At 37.6% G+C, this 15,000-nt stretch overlaps 1 protein-coding gene across 1 annotated transcript in view; it reads left to right on the top strand.

Annotated features, from left to right (window-relative positions):
* hfp (Poly(U)-binding-splicing factor hfp) overlaps nucleotides 1–15,000 on the top strand; it is a gene marked incomplete in the record, with an annotated part of 25,518 nt that overhangs the window by 1,054 nt on the left and 9,464 nt on the right. The window contains 3 exon segments of the mRNA XM_070120559.1: nucleotides 2,385–2,442; nucleotides 11,505–11,567; nucleotides 13,474–13,634. Of these exon segments, the coding sequence (XP_069976660.1) occupies nucleotides 2,385–2,442; nucleotides 11,505–11,567; nucleotides 13,474–13,634 (282 nt within the window).

Here is a 15,000-nt window from a genome sequence, read left to right as displayed (position 1 = left end):
AGCAGTGATATACAGTGAATGTTATTGTCATTCCAATGTAAATATGAGGCTGTAGTGCTGTACCTATGTTGTTTATGATTCTATTTCTTATGCATTATAAGATGGCAGTATCCATATCCATCTAGGATATGAGAATCAAAGTTTGTTTTGCATCCAATGTCCACTGTCCACGGGTCCCGACAACGCCTGCCCAAAAATTTAATTTTTACTCAGTTTCATTATTCCCCCAGTAAATAGCATAACACAACTAGTGCTCTACTCCCGTGCACCCACATTGTCATATCCACACAATAAACACATGTCACCTGCAATACTGTTTACCATTACCATCACCACATCAAAAAACTACTATTCACGTGGCTATGAGCCTTCTTGGATTCTATGTGGCATCGACCTCCATGGTATGGTATACCATTAGTGTGGTGATTGCCCGCAAGAACAGATCAAGAAAAGTATTTGATTTAATTACTTCAGGATGTTTGACAGTGTTGGAAAATGTTTTGTTTTCAGTGTGAGTTGATTCTGGGTCATTTTTAAAATGATATATGGAGAAGAAATAGCAACTATCACAGCTTGATAGCCCATCAAGTGCCCCAAATGCCGGAAAAGATGATTACAAAGACAAGCAATTCAGACAGTAGATGGAATCTAAGAAAATTTGGGTGTTTCGCCTTATAAAGGCATGTGGAAACGTAGAAATTCTATTTGATTTGGCGAAATTATATCCTCCCATTCATTTCATGTTGCTTATTCTGGGAGTCCCCTGACTAGGGATTATATAGAATTGTATAAATCCCATGGAGTTAGGGTAGATTGGTTTATTGACTAGGACATATTGTACAAAGACCACAGGGCCTTGGGTGGTGTGAATTCCTGTAGGTTTGACAGAAAGATCGGTTGGATTGGCTTAGAACTTTTCCAAAGCTGGCATGTTGGTCCATGAACTTTCAAAGGGCATGGGTGTAGAGTGTCATTGGCTGAATTTAATTTTTTTGTGCTGGTTTTACGCATTTTTGTTGTATATTCTTATTTCAGCCTTTTTTACTTTCTAATTTCCATGATATACTTCCTACCTTGTCTTGCTATCACATCAAGATTGTCAGTTTTGATTGTGATGGAAATAATCACGAGATTCATCCTCATCACACGAGAATAAATCTGATATAGTTATTGTTTGGGATTTGTTCTCATTACACAAGAATGAATTGATATACATATTGTCTATGAAGGCCTGAATGCCTTAAAAAAATTGCCCACTTTTTTAGGGTCTGTATCTCTAGAGCAGTTACACCCAGTGTCAAATAGTAGCAAAATGTGTGTGGCAGGTATTCTTGCCAAATTTGGACATGCACCATTAAGATGTGGTTATAATGCATTGAATTCAGCATGAGAGGAGTCCTATCATAGTCTCCAAACTGAATATATTAGAAATGGTAATTCTTTATTGTGCAGACGAACTCGACAGAGACTAAATCCTCAACTCCACTTCACCAAATGTATTAAACAATCTAAGTTGCTTTGCCTCCCTCCCTGGCAAACCTTATCTTCACCTTTGTGTGCATTGCAAATTAGAGCTGAAATTTGATAGCACCGAATGTACTTAGGCTGTGAGTGGAGCTTTTCACAATGTGTCTCTTATACTTCTCTTGTTACCATTCATGTTTTGAGATTATTTCATATACTAATGACAGACAACTTTTTGTTCTTTAGAAAAATATCTTTTACAACATACCCTGGCTTAGGGCATCCATTGCATAAAGATGAATTGGAGAAACAATCATCAGAATTTATAAATAATTGCAATATGAACATCTTAAAACTCATAACAATGATCAGTGACTTGGTACTAAGCATGCATTGAGGGGTTTACCAACTGGAGTGGAGCATGTAGAAAAAGTTATGAATGAGAATAAATATCTTGACAATACTAGAGATGTATTTAACAGGTTTCAATTATGTCTTCATCATTAATTGGTTTCAATTATGTCTTCATCAGAAATACATGATATGATTGAAACCAGTCATATACATTCATTCATACCTAGTTTATTCAACAGCATAAGAAAATCATTATGATTATATTATTAGTGTGAAAGCAGTTATTTGTTGGATTATGTTGAGGAGCAGTAGCTATGTAATAAAGTATGGGGAATAAAATTCTTAAAAGTTAATGCTTCATTTCTGGATGGTATTTGGCAAATGAAAACATTATGCAATCCAAGCTAAAGCTATACAAGCAAGCACAAGCCTAACATTGTTTAGTAAACATGAGCATTTGATGGTAACAAAATGGGAGTATTATGTAAGACAGGGACAAATCTATTTATTACAGGTTGAAACTGTGGTTGTCAGTACTTTTAACTCCAATTTTCCTCACTTTTCAGATGAATGGGGAAACAGACCCAATTCAACCTGCCGAGAAGAAAATGAGAGTTAATGAAGGTAAGGTTCCAATGCATGGTGTTCAACGTTCTATCTATATCGATGTTGAGGTCTCCTTCTATGGCGTATCTGCATATTTGTTTATTTATTTACTTGTTCATAATTTGTTTTTCTTGTGGTATGGGGAGGTGGGGCATTGTTATTATCTTGACTTGTGTCTTTATTTTTATTTATATATATATATTTTTTTATTCAAAAGTACGACTGTTAGCAGGAATGTGTGTGCTTGAGCGTTCGCGGTGAAGTTAGATATCCTGGAGGTCTGAGAAATCTTTTGTTATTCATATCGATATGTACAAGAAGTGCCAAATGATTCTTAAAATGAAAACAAAAGCTCTTGACCCGATGTCTTTGCAACTGAAAAATTCCTCTGGAAGGAAATACATTTGAGATATGTATTTTGTCATGTGTTATACTTATTTTTTGTATTGATATTTGTAGAATGTAAAATGTTGATTTTTTATAGTTTGGTTTCTCATATGCTTAGAATTTATTCTTAACACATGCACGTGCACACACACACGCACACACGCACACACGCACACACATGCACGCGCACCCACACCCACATGCACACGCGCACACACACACACATGCACACGCGCACACACACACACATGCACACGCGCACACACACACACATGCACACACACACACACACACACACACACACACACACACACACACACACACACACACACACACACACACACACACACACACACACAAACACACACACACAAAAAAAAACACACACACACACATAAAAACACACACACACACATAAAAACACACACACACACACACACACACACACACACACACACACACAAAAACACACACACACACACACACATAAAAACACACACACACACACACACACACAAAAACACACACACACACACACACATAAAAACACACACACATAAAAACACACACACACACACACACACACACACACACACACACACACACACACACACACACACACACACACACACACATAAACATAAACACCTTTTTTATTATAGAGAAATTGCATTAAAACATAAAAAATGCTGTTGACCAGTGTTCTCAGTGGCCATCTGTAGTCTCTACTTTAATTTAGTTGAACATGTGTTACGGCAACATATAACATTTAGCATGATTTGATAATATATGTTTGTGATTTGCGTCTTCAGTGTAAATATTAATAAAATCAATTGTTTTTTTTTTTCTGTTGGAATCCTGAAATATATTAGATGTCATTTTATTTTTGGAAATGTGCTTTCTTTTAGAATTGTATGGTTTTAATCAATAAGATCTAAAGCTCTTAATTTATTTATATTAATGTCTTTAGTCATCTGTTTGCCAGATAAGATGATAATCACTTCTCATTTGTTCAAATTGCATTTCCTTTTCTTGCTTGAGGATAATTTACTCTTCATGTTGGCTCTTGTCTATTAAAAAAGCATATTGGTTTTTAAAAATAGTCAAATGCATTTTTATAGTCAGACCTAAAAAAAAGGGGACGGGAGGGGGATAACTACTTTTTGGAGAATCATTTAACTTGTTTTGAAATCTGCTTGAAATTAGAAACAAAACAAGGATTAAAAAGGCCAGTTAACCCATTAACAGCGGGTAAAAGATTTTGGCAAGTGGACATGGTGTGGGATTGTTAGTGTGCATCGACAGTTTCCCATTTGTGCCCGGCTTGTTTGGTAGTTTGCGAGCAACATTAGGCACCTAAAAGTTTGTATTTTGATATAATTTTTAAAAGTATAAATATTTTTAAGGTTTGCCTTCACCTTAGGTGCTATTGCCTAAAAGTTTTAGCATAGAAATGATGCTGCAACTACTGGAGAAAAACAAGCTCCATCCAATGAGTGAACGGCACGGACATGGTTATGATACGATACCATCAGCTACTTTGTCCACAAACAGCCGTGGCATGTGTCTACCTGCCACCCGTGTACAAAGGGTTAAAAGATGATAAAAGCTGGCCCAAGAGTCCTTTATGTAATATGAAAGTGTGCATGAATATTGATATGCTTTTCATATTTTATCTTTTTGTAGTATTGGAAGTATTACCAAAGTGGACATTGGTAATTGTAATTTTTTGTTTTGTTAACTTGCATTTTTTATGTAAAGTTGGTCTGATAGCAAATTCTACACCCAGTTTACAATGGGAATGGCATTGTCAGGTCTTTGCTTTAAAGCGAAATAACCCATATGATGATGATAGTGTGGAGTGAAGAACGTACTATTTTCTCTTATGGTGCAGCGATAATTTTTATTTTGATTTTTTTTCCTTTTCTCTTGGTGACTGGTTTGTGAAATACACATAAGCATTATCATGTGTGGCATTCTTCAAGGACGAGCTTGGACCACAATATGGGGAATGCATTGTTAAGAGGACTTAGATGAATAGATTTACTTTTAATTCATGCTGATAGGTAAAAGTTAAGCCTGAGAGAGTAAAAGCCTCAGGTGAAATGAAAATATGATTTATGTGTTTAATATTTATATTTTCATTCATCCCACTTTCTGTGACCATAGTGTATTCTGTGAAATGGGATGTAATGGGAACTGGAAATTTTGTACTCTAGAGCTATAGGATTCTGTAGTTCCCTCTGTTGATTGATTAGCACTGGTTTTACTGTGTTTGGATGTTATGTGTGGGTTGCCTCTAATGTTTTATGTTCTAAAAATGTATGTTTTGTAGTTACTGTTATATTTATTGATTGTTACTGTCTTTTAGTGTGATGTACACATTGTCATCACTTTCTCTTCATCATTAGTTGTTCTCTTCTAAGTATTTCTTGTCTATTGTATGTAGGGAATTGTTTGTTGTGGATTAGTTTGCAGGATATACTATGAAGTTGACCCAAGTATGAATGAATAATGCATTTAATGGGAGGGAAATAGCTGCCATTACAAATCATCCTCTTTGTTTCACTAAACAGATTCCTGCAGCTGTGTCTTCTTCAGCTGGCATAGTCATTCCATCCCTTCTGCTCTTACTTCCTAATCTTCTGTCCCACTTTATTAGTACTTTTTTCTATCTCTCCTTCCACAGCCACTTCCTGTTTATAGCTAATTATTCTTCCGCTGTTACTTGCTCCTCTTCCTCTTCTTTCCCTTTCTCTCTCCTTTCTATTTTTTTCTTCCTCTCTTCCTTTTCCCTTTCCTTTCTTTTCTTCCTCTCTTCCTTTTCCCTTTCCTTTCTTTTCTTTTCTTCTCTTCTTCTCTTCTCTTCTCTTCTCTTCTATTCTTTTCTTCTTCTCCTCCTCCTCCTCCTCCTCCTCCTCCTCCTCCTCCTCCTCCTCCTCCTCCTCCTCCTCCTCCTCCTCCTCCTCCTCCTCCTCCTCCTCTCTCTTTCTCTCTCTCTCTCTCTCTCTCTCTCTCTCTCTCTCTCTCTCTCTCTCTCTCTCTCTCTCTCTCTCTCTCTCTCTCTCTCTCTCTCTCTCTCTCTCTCTCTCACTCACTCACTCACTCACTCACTCACTCACTCACTCACTCACTCACTCACTCACTCACTCACTCTTGCATTTGTATATGCACAGTAAATAAGATGAAAAAAAGATTTACTTTTATTTCATTTTGTGCATCTGTGGGTGGAGGGTACTATAGAGTCAAAGATTCTGTATTTGATCATGACTTTATAAATAAGGGAAAACTCTACCAGTGATAGATAATGTTATGTTTTAGAGACACTTTTACTGCCTTCATTTATTAATTTTTTTATTTTTAGTATCATTGTTGTTATGGGTATTGTTGTAGATCTTAACTTTACTACTGTTGTGTGTTATTGCTGTTAACCTGTGGAGTGCAAGGGACAGCTCAGGAAGTTCCTCTATTCTTCTGTTCGTTTGTTAGCTTTATTTCTGGCTTCCTTATTTTCTATCTGTATTGGTTATTTATTTATTGATTATTTGTATTGTTTACATATTTATTTATTATCACTCACAGTGATACCCTTACTATCTCTCTCCAAACTTCTAATAATGATATATAAAAAAGAAAAAAAAAATTACACTCCATAGGCTAACATTTTGATATTATTACTATCATTTACTTTGTTGTTGATCCTTGTGTTATTGCAATATGGTTATTTTATTGATGTTGCAATTTGTGATAGTACAAGAGCTTCACAGTGAAGTAAGAAGAAAAACATTAATAGCAGATGAGAAATTAATATCAAACATAGATAATGGTAATAAAGGGGGTGATTGATCTTTATGACGGTCCAAATAATAGTAATAATATCTGTTTATTTTTAAAAGTTTGCATTTCTTCTGGCCAGGGGATCCATATTTCCTCGTGCATTTAATAAAAGAATTTTTGCATGTGATTATTATCGTTTCTTCTTCTTCTTCTTTTGTTCTTTGTTCTCTCTTTTTTCTTTTTTCTTTTTTCTTTTTTCTTTTTTCTTTTCTTCCTTTTTCTTCTTCTTCCTCCTCTTCTTCCTTCCTCATTCTCTTCCTCTCCTCCAACTCCTCCTTCCTTCTTCTCTCTCCTATTTCTTCTTCTTTTTCTTCCATTTCTTCCTTGTTTTATCTTCTTTTCTCTTTTTCTTCTTCTTTGCATATAAATAAATTGAATGTTCCTTTAACGCCATGGCGCATAAACTGTTTATTATGATTATGGTTAATTTTTCCTCGCATAAATGTCTATTCCTCTTATATTTTTATATAATAGTAAGATAAATATTAGTGTCACCTTGTTTCTTCTTTTTTACTATTATCAGTAAGATTATTTTGTTATCATTGTTTTTCTTGTTTATTGGTATACTGTTGTCATGGTTATCTTCTGAACATAGGGTGATCTGTGAAACATTTTAAATTTTATTGGAGGAATGAGAGGTCAATAAAAAGTTGTTTGATTGGTCTATGAAAAGTTTAAGGGCTCATTATGAATTAACAATTCAGCAAAATGTTACTTGAATTGCCAGAAATGCATTGCCTTGATACATGTAAAGGCTTCGCCATTTTTAAAATTCTGAAGTCTGCAAAACCATTGTTTGCAACCACTGTTGTGAAGAAAATCACTGTCTCGTACTTGCACAGGAGCCCTTGCAGGAAAGCAAAGGAGAAAAATGGGAGGCAGGTTTTAGTGGAATACAAAGCAAGGTAAAACTGCGCAGTGAAATTGTGTTGTCTTTTTCACTGGCTGCATGACGCTGACAGTGACTGGATGTTGCTGCTAAATGATAACCCCCCCCCCCCCCACTCCCACCAAACTAAAAGTTATTAGGTGTAGTGTTTAGCTCACTTGTCTTAGAACACGATCCTTACCAAGACCAAGATGGAAGTGGTGTTAGTTTGGTTTGAGAATGATAGAGTTGTGAATGATATACACCTTAGGACTTTTAACAAAATTTTAGGTGGGAAAAAGACATTGGCAGAGATGGCTTGAATACCATGTTATTTGTTATTAGATTAGGGTGTTCCTGCTATGTGTACTATGACTAGCAGTACTAAAGGAATGTATTAGTTTAAATTTTAACTTGGATTCTCTGTGCACAATCGCTTGAAACAGTGAACTAAACTTTCGTTAATGCAAGGTTGCAAGTCAAGAAGATGCGTGATTTTTCTACTTTTTAAATGAAGCAGAAGAGTAATAGTTCTCCATGCTGCCATTTTACGTCACAGGAGATTCTTACATTTCTACTTTATTAAAGGCCTCAAACTTTTTCCTCCCCTTTTTTATGGAGAGAATGAATTTTACAAATATGGTGTGATCATATTTTGTGAATGTGTTGGTGTGTGCATGTGTTTGTTTGTGTAAGTGTATGTATATAGTTGTTTGTGTGTGTGTGAGGTTATTAAGTCGATCAGCTGGGAGTCTATTAGTTGGATGTGGGTATAGTTGGGTCCCAAGTTAGGGTTGGGATAGGTGGAGAGAGAGAAGTGTCCTGTGGGAGTCAAAAGGGATGGAAGTGGCAAGTGTGCAGAAGAGGGTGTACCATCTGTAAAAAGGGTGCCCACACTAATGTTGTGTCTTCTTCTCTCTTCTTATCATTTTACAGGTTGGCCCGACTCAAATGATCGCTAGTGTTCGATCCTTTTGGCTGATGCCGATCATCCATTGCTGCGCCCCAGTCCTCCACACTACTTAGGGCAGACATATTGTTACCTTTCATTTTGTCAGAGCATTTTCATAAACAAAATCAAGCTTTCATTTTACAAACCATAATGTTTTTCCCTCTCAGTACTGTTAAGAGTAAGAGACTTTAAATAGCTAAGGAAGATATGAAGCCATTTCTAGTGTTCCTTCACAAAGCAAGTTGTGGTGCAGGCATGCTTATAATGATGCCTTGTTGCTTTGTGATGGTAATTTGTTTTTGTTTGTTTTGTTATCTTTGCAGATATTGGCGTATGGGCTCTGCTTTCACAGATGCGTGGTGCGCCTGCCCGAGTGTCAAAATGAATGGGATCTGTATATTTGCCTAACAAATATTACTGAAAGTAGAAAAAAAAAAGAGGAAGGCCCGTTCAGTAGTCATACTTGCCTATTGTTGAAAGAAGCAGGCCTCAAAACTTGCCATACTTGTAGATGAACTTTGTGTTTAGGAATATATTTCCCCTAAAATACATTAGTGTAATCCAAAAAATCTGGGATCGGATATTACTCTCGTGTGTACATAAGTAAAAATTGAGAATGAGTGTGGTGACCCTCGTGTGTGCTTGTGCGTTGGAGGGTTTTTATATTCTACTCTTTGCAGGCCACAGGTTGAGCAGCCCCTGGCCATCCAACAGTACCTTGTGAAGACACAGGAACCTTGAGACCGGAGCCCCAGCCACCAGTCCTAGTTATCTATTATGGACTGTGTGGCTGGTTCACTTTCATGATTCATGTTCACTTGCTAGTGTTCACCATCATCTGTTAGTAACCTGCCATCATATTCCCAAGCAATCCGATAGAGTGATATCTTTTGTGTGAATATGTGATATGCCTGTTCTTTTTTTCTTTGTCGTTTCATGGTGTAAGGTGGGCAGAAAGGCCTCAACGACAGGGGAGATTCAGCGGCTGGCCGTTCGGCAGTTAGCTGGGGCTGCTATTTACGAAATGTAGCCTCCCCAGTGCAGTGGTAATGGTTCTGATTATGGTGCACCTTTAGGCCAGCTTACTATTATTGTCTTTTGGCAATTGGATCTTAGTGAATTTTTATATTGTTTTGTATTACTTTCATACTTTTTAACCTTCTTTATTTGTGATTTTTGAGCAAGTCTTGGATAAAAGAATTCATATCCTGAGAGAAGGGAATTCAAATTCTTTTGAACTTTCGAAGAGCTTGCTAAAGTCAAAAGAAAAAAAAAAAGGTACAGGGAGATACAAGAAAAAAAATAAAAAGAATCCCATTTTCACTCCATATATGGTAGAACTTGTCTTCTGAAGTAATTACTAGAATCATTGTACTTGTGCCGAAAGACATGTTGGTTTGCTGGGATATTGGAATAGGTGTGGCATTTGCTTCATCCTCTTTGTAGAATGTTTTCACTCTCATGTATCTTTTGGTTTCTTTCGTGATCAGTACAGCATACTTTTTCTTTGTGAGAAAAGACAGAACTCAACATGTGTGCCATTGCTTTCTGTGGTAGCTCAAAAAAAAAGAGAGAGAGAGAGAGAAAAAAAAAGAAAAAAAAATTGTATAGCTTTAAAGAAAGGTAGATGATAATGATAATGACAAATGCAGGTAGTTTGATGGATGGTTCATCCCAAGATTATATGTGTGCAGTAATTTTGTATAAGTGTTCCTCAGGGTAGATGTTTGCAGTTCAACAAATGTTTTTTTTTTTTTCCCTCAGCATGTATGACAATTTGCTAGGCTTTATGAAGCTTCCAGGTTTACAGTTGTAAATATTAGCTTAAACTAGACTGTTTTGAATGTGAGCATTTTAAACTCAAACTTAGGCTATGTGAGTGTAACCCTATTTTTAAGATGTATGCAAGTAATGGCTTAAATGCATACATTCTTACACAAGCCCACACAGACATATGCCTATGAATGTGTACATTGACCACAGACACAAGCAGAAACTGACATGGACATGTAAACACAGACACTGATGCACAGATGCACACACTGATACACAGATACATTGACACATACACAGACACAGATACACAGACGAAGACACAGAGAGACACATGCATGCATATGCACTTGCACACAGAGGTAAACATACACACACAGACAGACACAGACACAGACATACACATACACACATACACAGACATACACATGCAGACACTATTACAGACATACACATGCAGACACAGACTTATACACAGACACAGACACATGGACAGTCATACACATGTACATGCACATGCACACAAATATAAACACATGCACATGCACACAAATATATACACATGCACATACAGACAAATACACACACATGCACATGCACACAAATACACTCACATGCAAATGCACACAAACACACCTCACAAACACAGGCACATACTCGCACACAAACAGATCTACACACACACACACACACACACACACACACACACACACACACACACACACACACACACACACACACACACACACACACACACACACACACACATATACACATACACACACACACATACACACACACACATACACACACACACACACACACACACATACACACACACACATACACACACACACACACACACACACATACACACACACACATACACACACACACATACACACACACACATACACACACACACACACACGCACACACAATGTTTAAGTTTTTTGAAGGATGGTGTTATTCTGTGTGCAACAATGGTGTAAGAATAAAAAGTTAGAGCAAGACAGGTTTATTGGTAGGTCAAAATTGACTAAGGTGCTGTGCTTTGCCTTGTAAAAAAGGAAGAAAAAAAAAAAAAAAAAAGACATAGATTACTTTCTCTGTGTTGTTTAAAAAAGAAAACTCGGAAGAGACCTGAAGAAAGAGAAATAAAAGAAAGTATGCAAAGAACTAAATAAAGCAAATTCTATGGCAGCATGTTGAAGTTGTGTCTTGTGCCAGACGTGTTTCTAATCCTTGTCCTTAATTTGACAGAGGGGACAGCACGTGCGCGGTCTCCCTTGAGAGAAGTTGACCAGTCGGGCAGTCTCGTTCTGGGTAAGTGGATTTGCTTTTTCATTTATATGTATGTTTGTTCTTCGGGAATATGTTAATATTAACAAGTCTTTGAATAAGTTTGGATCAGCAGGGATATATTATTGCTTCATAATGTAAAGCCAACATTTAGAAAATGAGGAAGATCGTCTTTATGGATGGGGCGTGGACGTGAATTATATAACGGTCAGGATTTATCCAGAAAACTGACAACTGTGTTGCTGAGAATGGCATGTGATTTTAGTTTGTCAATAGCATTTACACATAGATGGCTCCACTTTCGCAGAGTTGCGAAGGAGTCAAAACGAGCCTTACCTATCTCACCTTTTCCCTTGATTTTCAGAAATATTTTCCCAAAACTTTACATTGCTATTAGTGTTGTTAAAAATGTTATAGCAATTATAATGACAGTAATGTTAATAACAATGGTAGCATTAATAGCATTAGAAAACAAAACAAAACAAACATTCTTCTTGGAACTTCAAGGAAAGGGGAAATCAAGTGAGGTCTTTTAGGCCTACTAATTTACTCCTTGGTGGCTAAGCACCTGTCAAGCAATCATTGTTTAAGCAATTCACAAGACAGAGTTGCAATGGATGAATTATAGTTCAATCTGATATGTGTGTGATATTTTGTGATAAGTATTAAAACTTTGACTATATACAGCCTATGAATATTTATTTTCTATATTTATGCAGAATGTGCACTTCATTGGCCACTTATAAGGATATTCACAGTCTTTCATGCACATATGCTCACTTCCCCCCACCCCTCTCTCTCTCTCTCTCTCTCTCTCTCTCTCTCTCTCTCTCTCTCTCTCTCTCTCTCTCTCTCTCTCTCTCTCTCTCTCTCTCTCTCTCTCTCTCTCTCTCTCCCTCACTCCCACTCCCCTCCACTCCCACTCCCACTCCCACTCCCTCTCTCTCTCTCTCTCTCTCTCTCTCTCTCTCTCTCTCTCTCTCTCTCTCTCTCTCTCTCTCTCTCTCTCTCTCTCTCTCTCTCTCTCTCTCTCTCCCTCCATCTCCCTCTCCCTCCCTCTTCCCCCCCTCCCTCCCTCCCTCCCTCTTTCCCCCCCCCTCTCTCTCTCTCCCCCTCCCTCTCTCTCTCTCTCCCTCTCCCCTCTCCTGTGTCCCTTTCACTCTCCCTACCTCCCTGTCCCTCCCTTTCACTCTCCCTTTCCTCCCTCCCTTTCTCTCTTTCCTCCCTCCCTTTCTCTCTTTCCTCCCTCCCCTCTCACTCTCCCCCCTCCCCTCCTTTCTCTCTCTCACTCTCTCTCTCTCTCACTCTCTCTCTCTCTCTCTCTCTCTCTCTCTCTCTCTCTCTCTCTCTCTCTCTCTCTCTCTCTCTCTCTCTCTCTCTCTCTCTCCCTCTCTCTCCCTCTCCCTCTCCCTCTCCCTCTCCCTCTCTCTCTCTCTCTCTCTCCCCTCTCTCTCTCTCCCTCCCTCCCTCCCTCCTCCCTCCCTTCCTCCCTCCCTCCCTCCTTCTCCATCTCTCCTTCTCTATCTCTCCCTCCCTCCCTCTCTCCCTCTCTCCCTCCCTCCCTCTCTCCCTCCCTCCCCATCTCCCTCTCTCCCCTCCTTCCCCATCTCTCTCTCTCCCTCCTTCCCCATCTCTCTCTCTCCCTCCTTCCCCATCTCTCTCTCTCTCTCTCTCTCTCTCTCTCTCTCTCTCTCTCTCTCTCTCTCTCTCTCTCTCTCTCTCACTAACTCACTCACTCACTCACTCACTCACTCACTCACTCACTCACTCACTCACTCACTCACTCACCAACCAATTCTCTCATTCAGTAGATAGACCTCTCATTATTCCAGTTGGAAAACATTTTTGATACTACATGCCTTTCTGTTGTCATGAGTTGAATGGGTTTATGTACCCTGTTCTATTCATTTAATTTTGCATGGATAACCAGGTGCTGGAGCGAAGAAAGATGACATAGTCCACCTCCTGGGTCAGAGCCTCCCACGCCTCTCCTCCGATCAGAAGGATGCCGTTGCTCGAGCCAAGAAGTATGCCATGGAGCAGTCCATCCGCCTGGTTCTCATGAAGCAGACCTTGGCACACCAACAGCAGGTGACTTACCGGTCTTGATGTACCAATTTTCTTTTGTTTCTGTGGTAATTAATCAATGTTATATATGTACATATATATATATATATATATATATATATATATATATATATATATATATATATATGTATATATATATATATATATATATATATATATATTTATATATATATATATTTATATATGTTTATATATATACATATATATATTTATATATATATATGTAATTATATATAGTAATTATATATATATGTATATATATATATATATATATATATATATATATATATATATATATATATATATATATATTATAGTTATATAGTTATACATGTATAATATTGATAGTACAAGATAAACTAAACATCAACCCCTAAGAGAAATTGTTGCAAATAGCACTGATGGAGCTGAATGCCTAACATATTTATAAATATATGGGCCATAAAATGCCTACAGGGTTAACTCATTGAATCCAGATGCTTCAATAACATCACAAGGCCCAAAATATGGGTGTTAGGCATATTTGATTGGCTACTCTGATAGGTACACGGCTTGTGGGCTGGGTGAACACGAATACTTGTGTACAGTGACAAGAGTCAATGCCTTCCCTTTTCAATGTTATTTTCTTTTTTCTGCATAAGTATTTTTAGCTTTTCTGCCATTCTTCAATGTCCGTATTTCTCATTTGATTTGCTCTATCCAAACTCCATATTATCTTTCTCTAGGTAGTCCATAACACAGTGCAAGAATGATAACATTAACTAGTATTTTATTTGTCTCCCCCCCCCCCCCTTAATATTCAACTTTCTGTAATACAACCTGCATTGCCATTCATGGTGGCCAGGAATAGGATATTGAGCATGGAAATAGTCTCCTCCCTGGATCCGGTCATGGCACACAAACAGTACATTCCACAATTTATAGATGAAAATAATGCAAAATTCCCTTCCTAAACAGCAAATGAGTCTAATCACCATGAGAGATTTATTCACTTCTGGAAAACATTTCCAGTCACCCCAACCTTCAGCTCAAAAACCTACAACAGCAAGTTTGTGTCACCCGCCCCTCAAGCAAAATTTTTACATGATGTGATGGTCATGTCATCCAGATCGTAGTATTTAAATGCCTATTGAATTCCAAGAACTTTGTGCACTCATGACAAGTCATTCCTGTCACTCCAGCCCTCAGCCAAATTTTTTTATGACATGAAGGTCATACCACCTAAATTCAATGGGCTAAGAACTAGTGCTTTAGAAAGACTCAAACTAAAATAGAAAATTAACAGTTCTAGTTTTGATCTAAACCGAATTACAAGTTAAGAACAATTTTATAGTTGAGAAAACTTTTATGTGCAATTAATGGTGATATT

This window comes from Penaeus vannamei, chromosome 4 (assembly GCF_042767895.1).
Source record: "Penaeus vannamei isolate JL-2024 chromosome 4, ASM4276789v1, whole genome shotgun sequence".
NCBI lineage: Eukaryota > Metazoa > Arthropoda > Malacostraca > Decapoda > Penaeidae > Penaeus > Penaeus vannamei.
The sequence above is the reverse complement of the archived record's forward strand: the minus strand, read 5'-3'. Positions and strand labels throughout refer to the sequence as shown.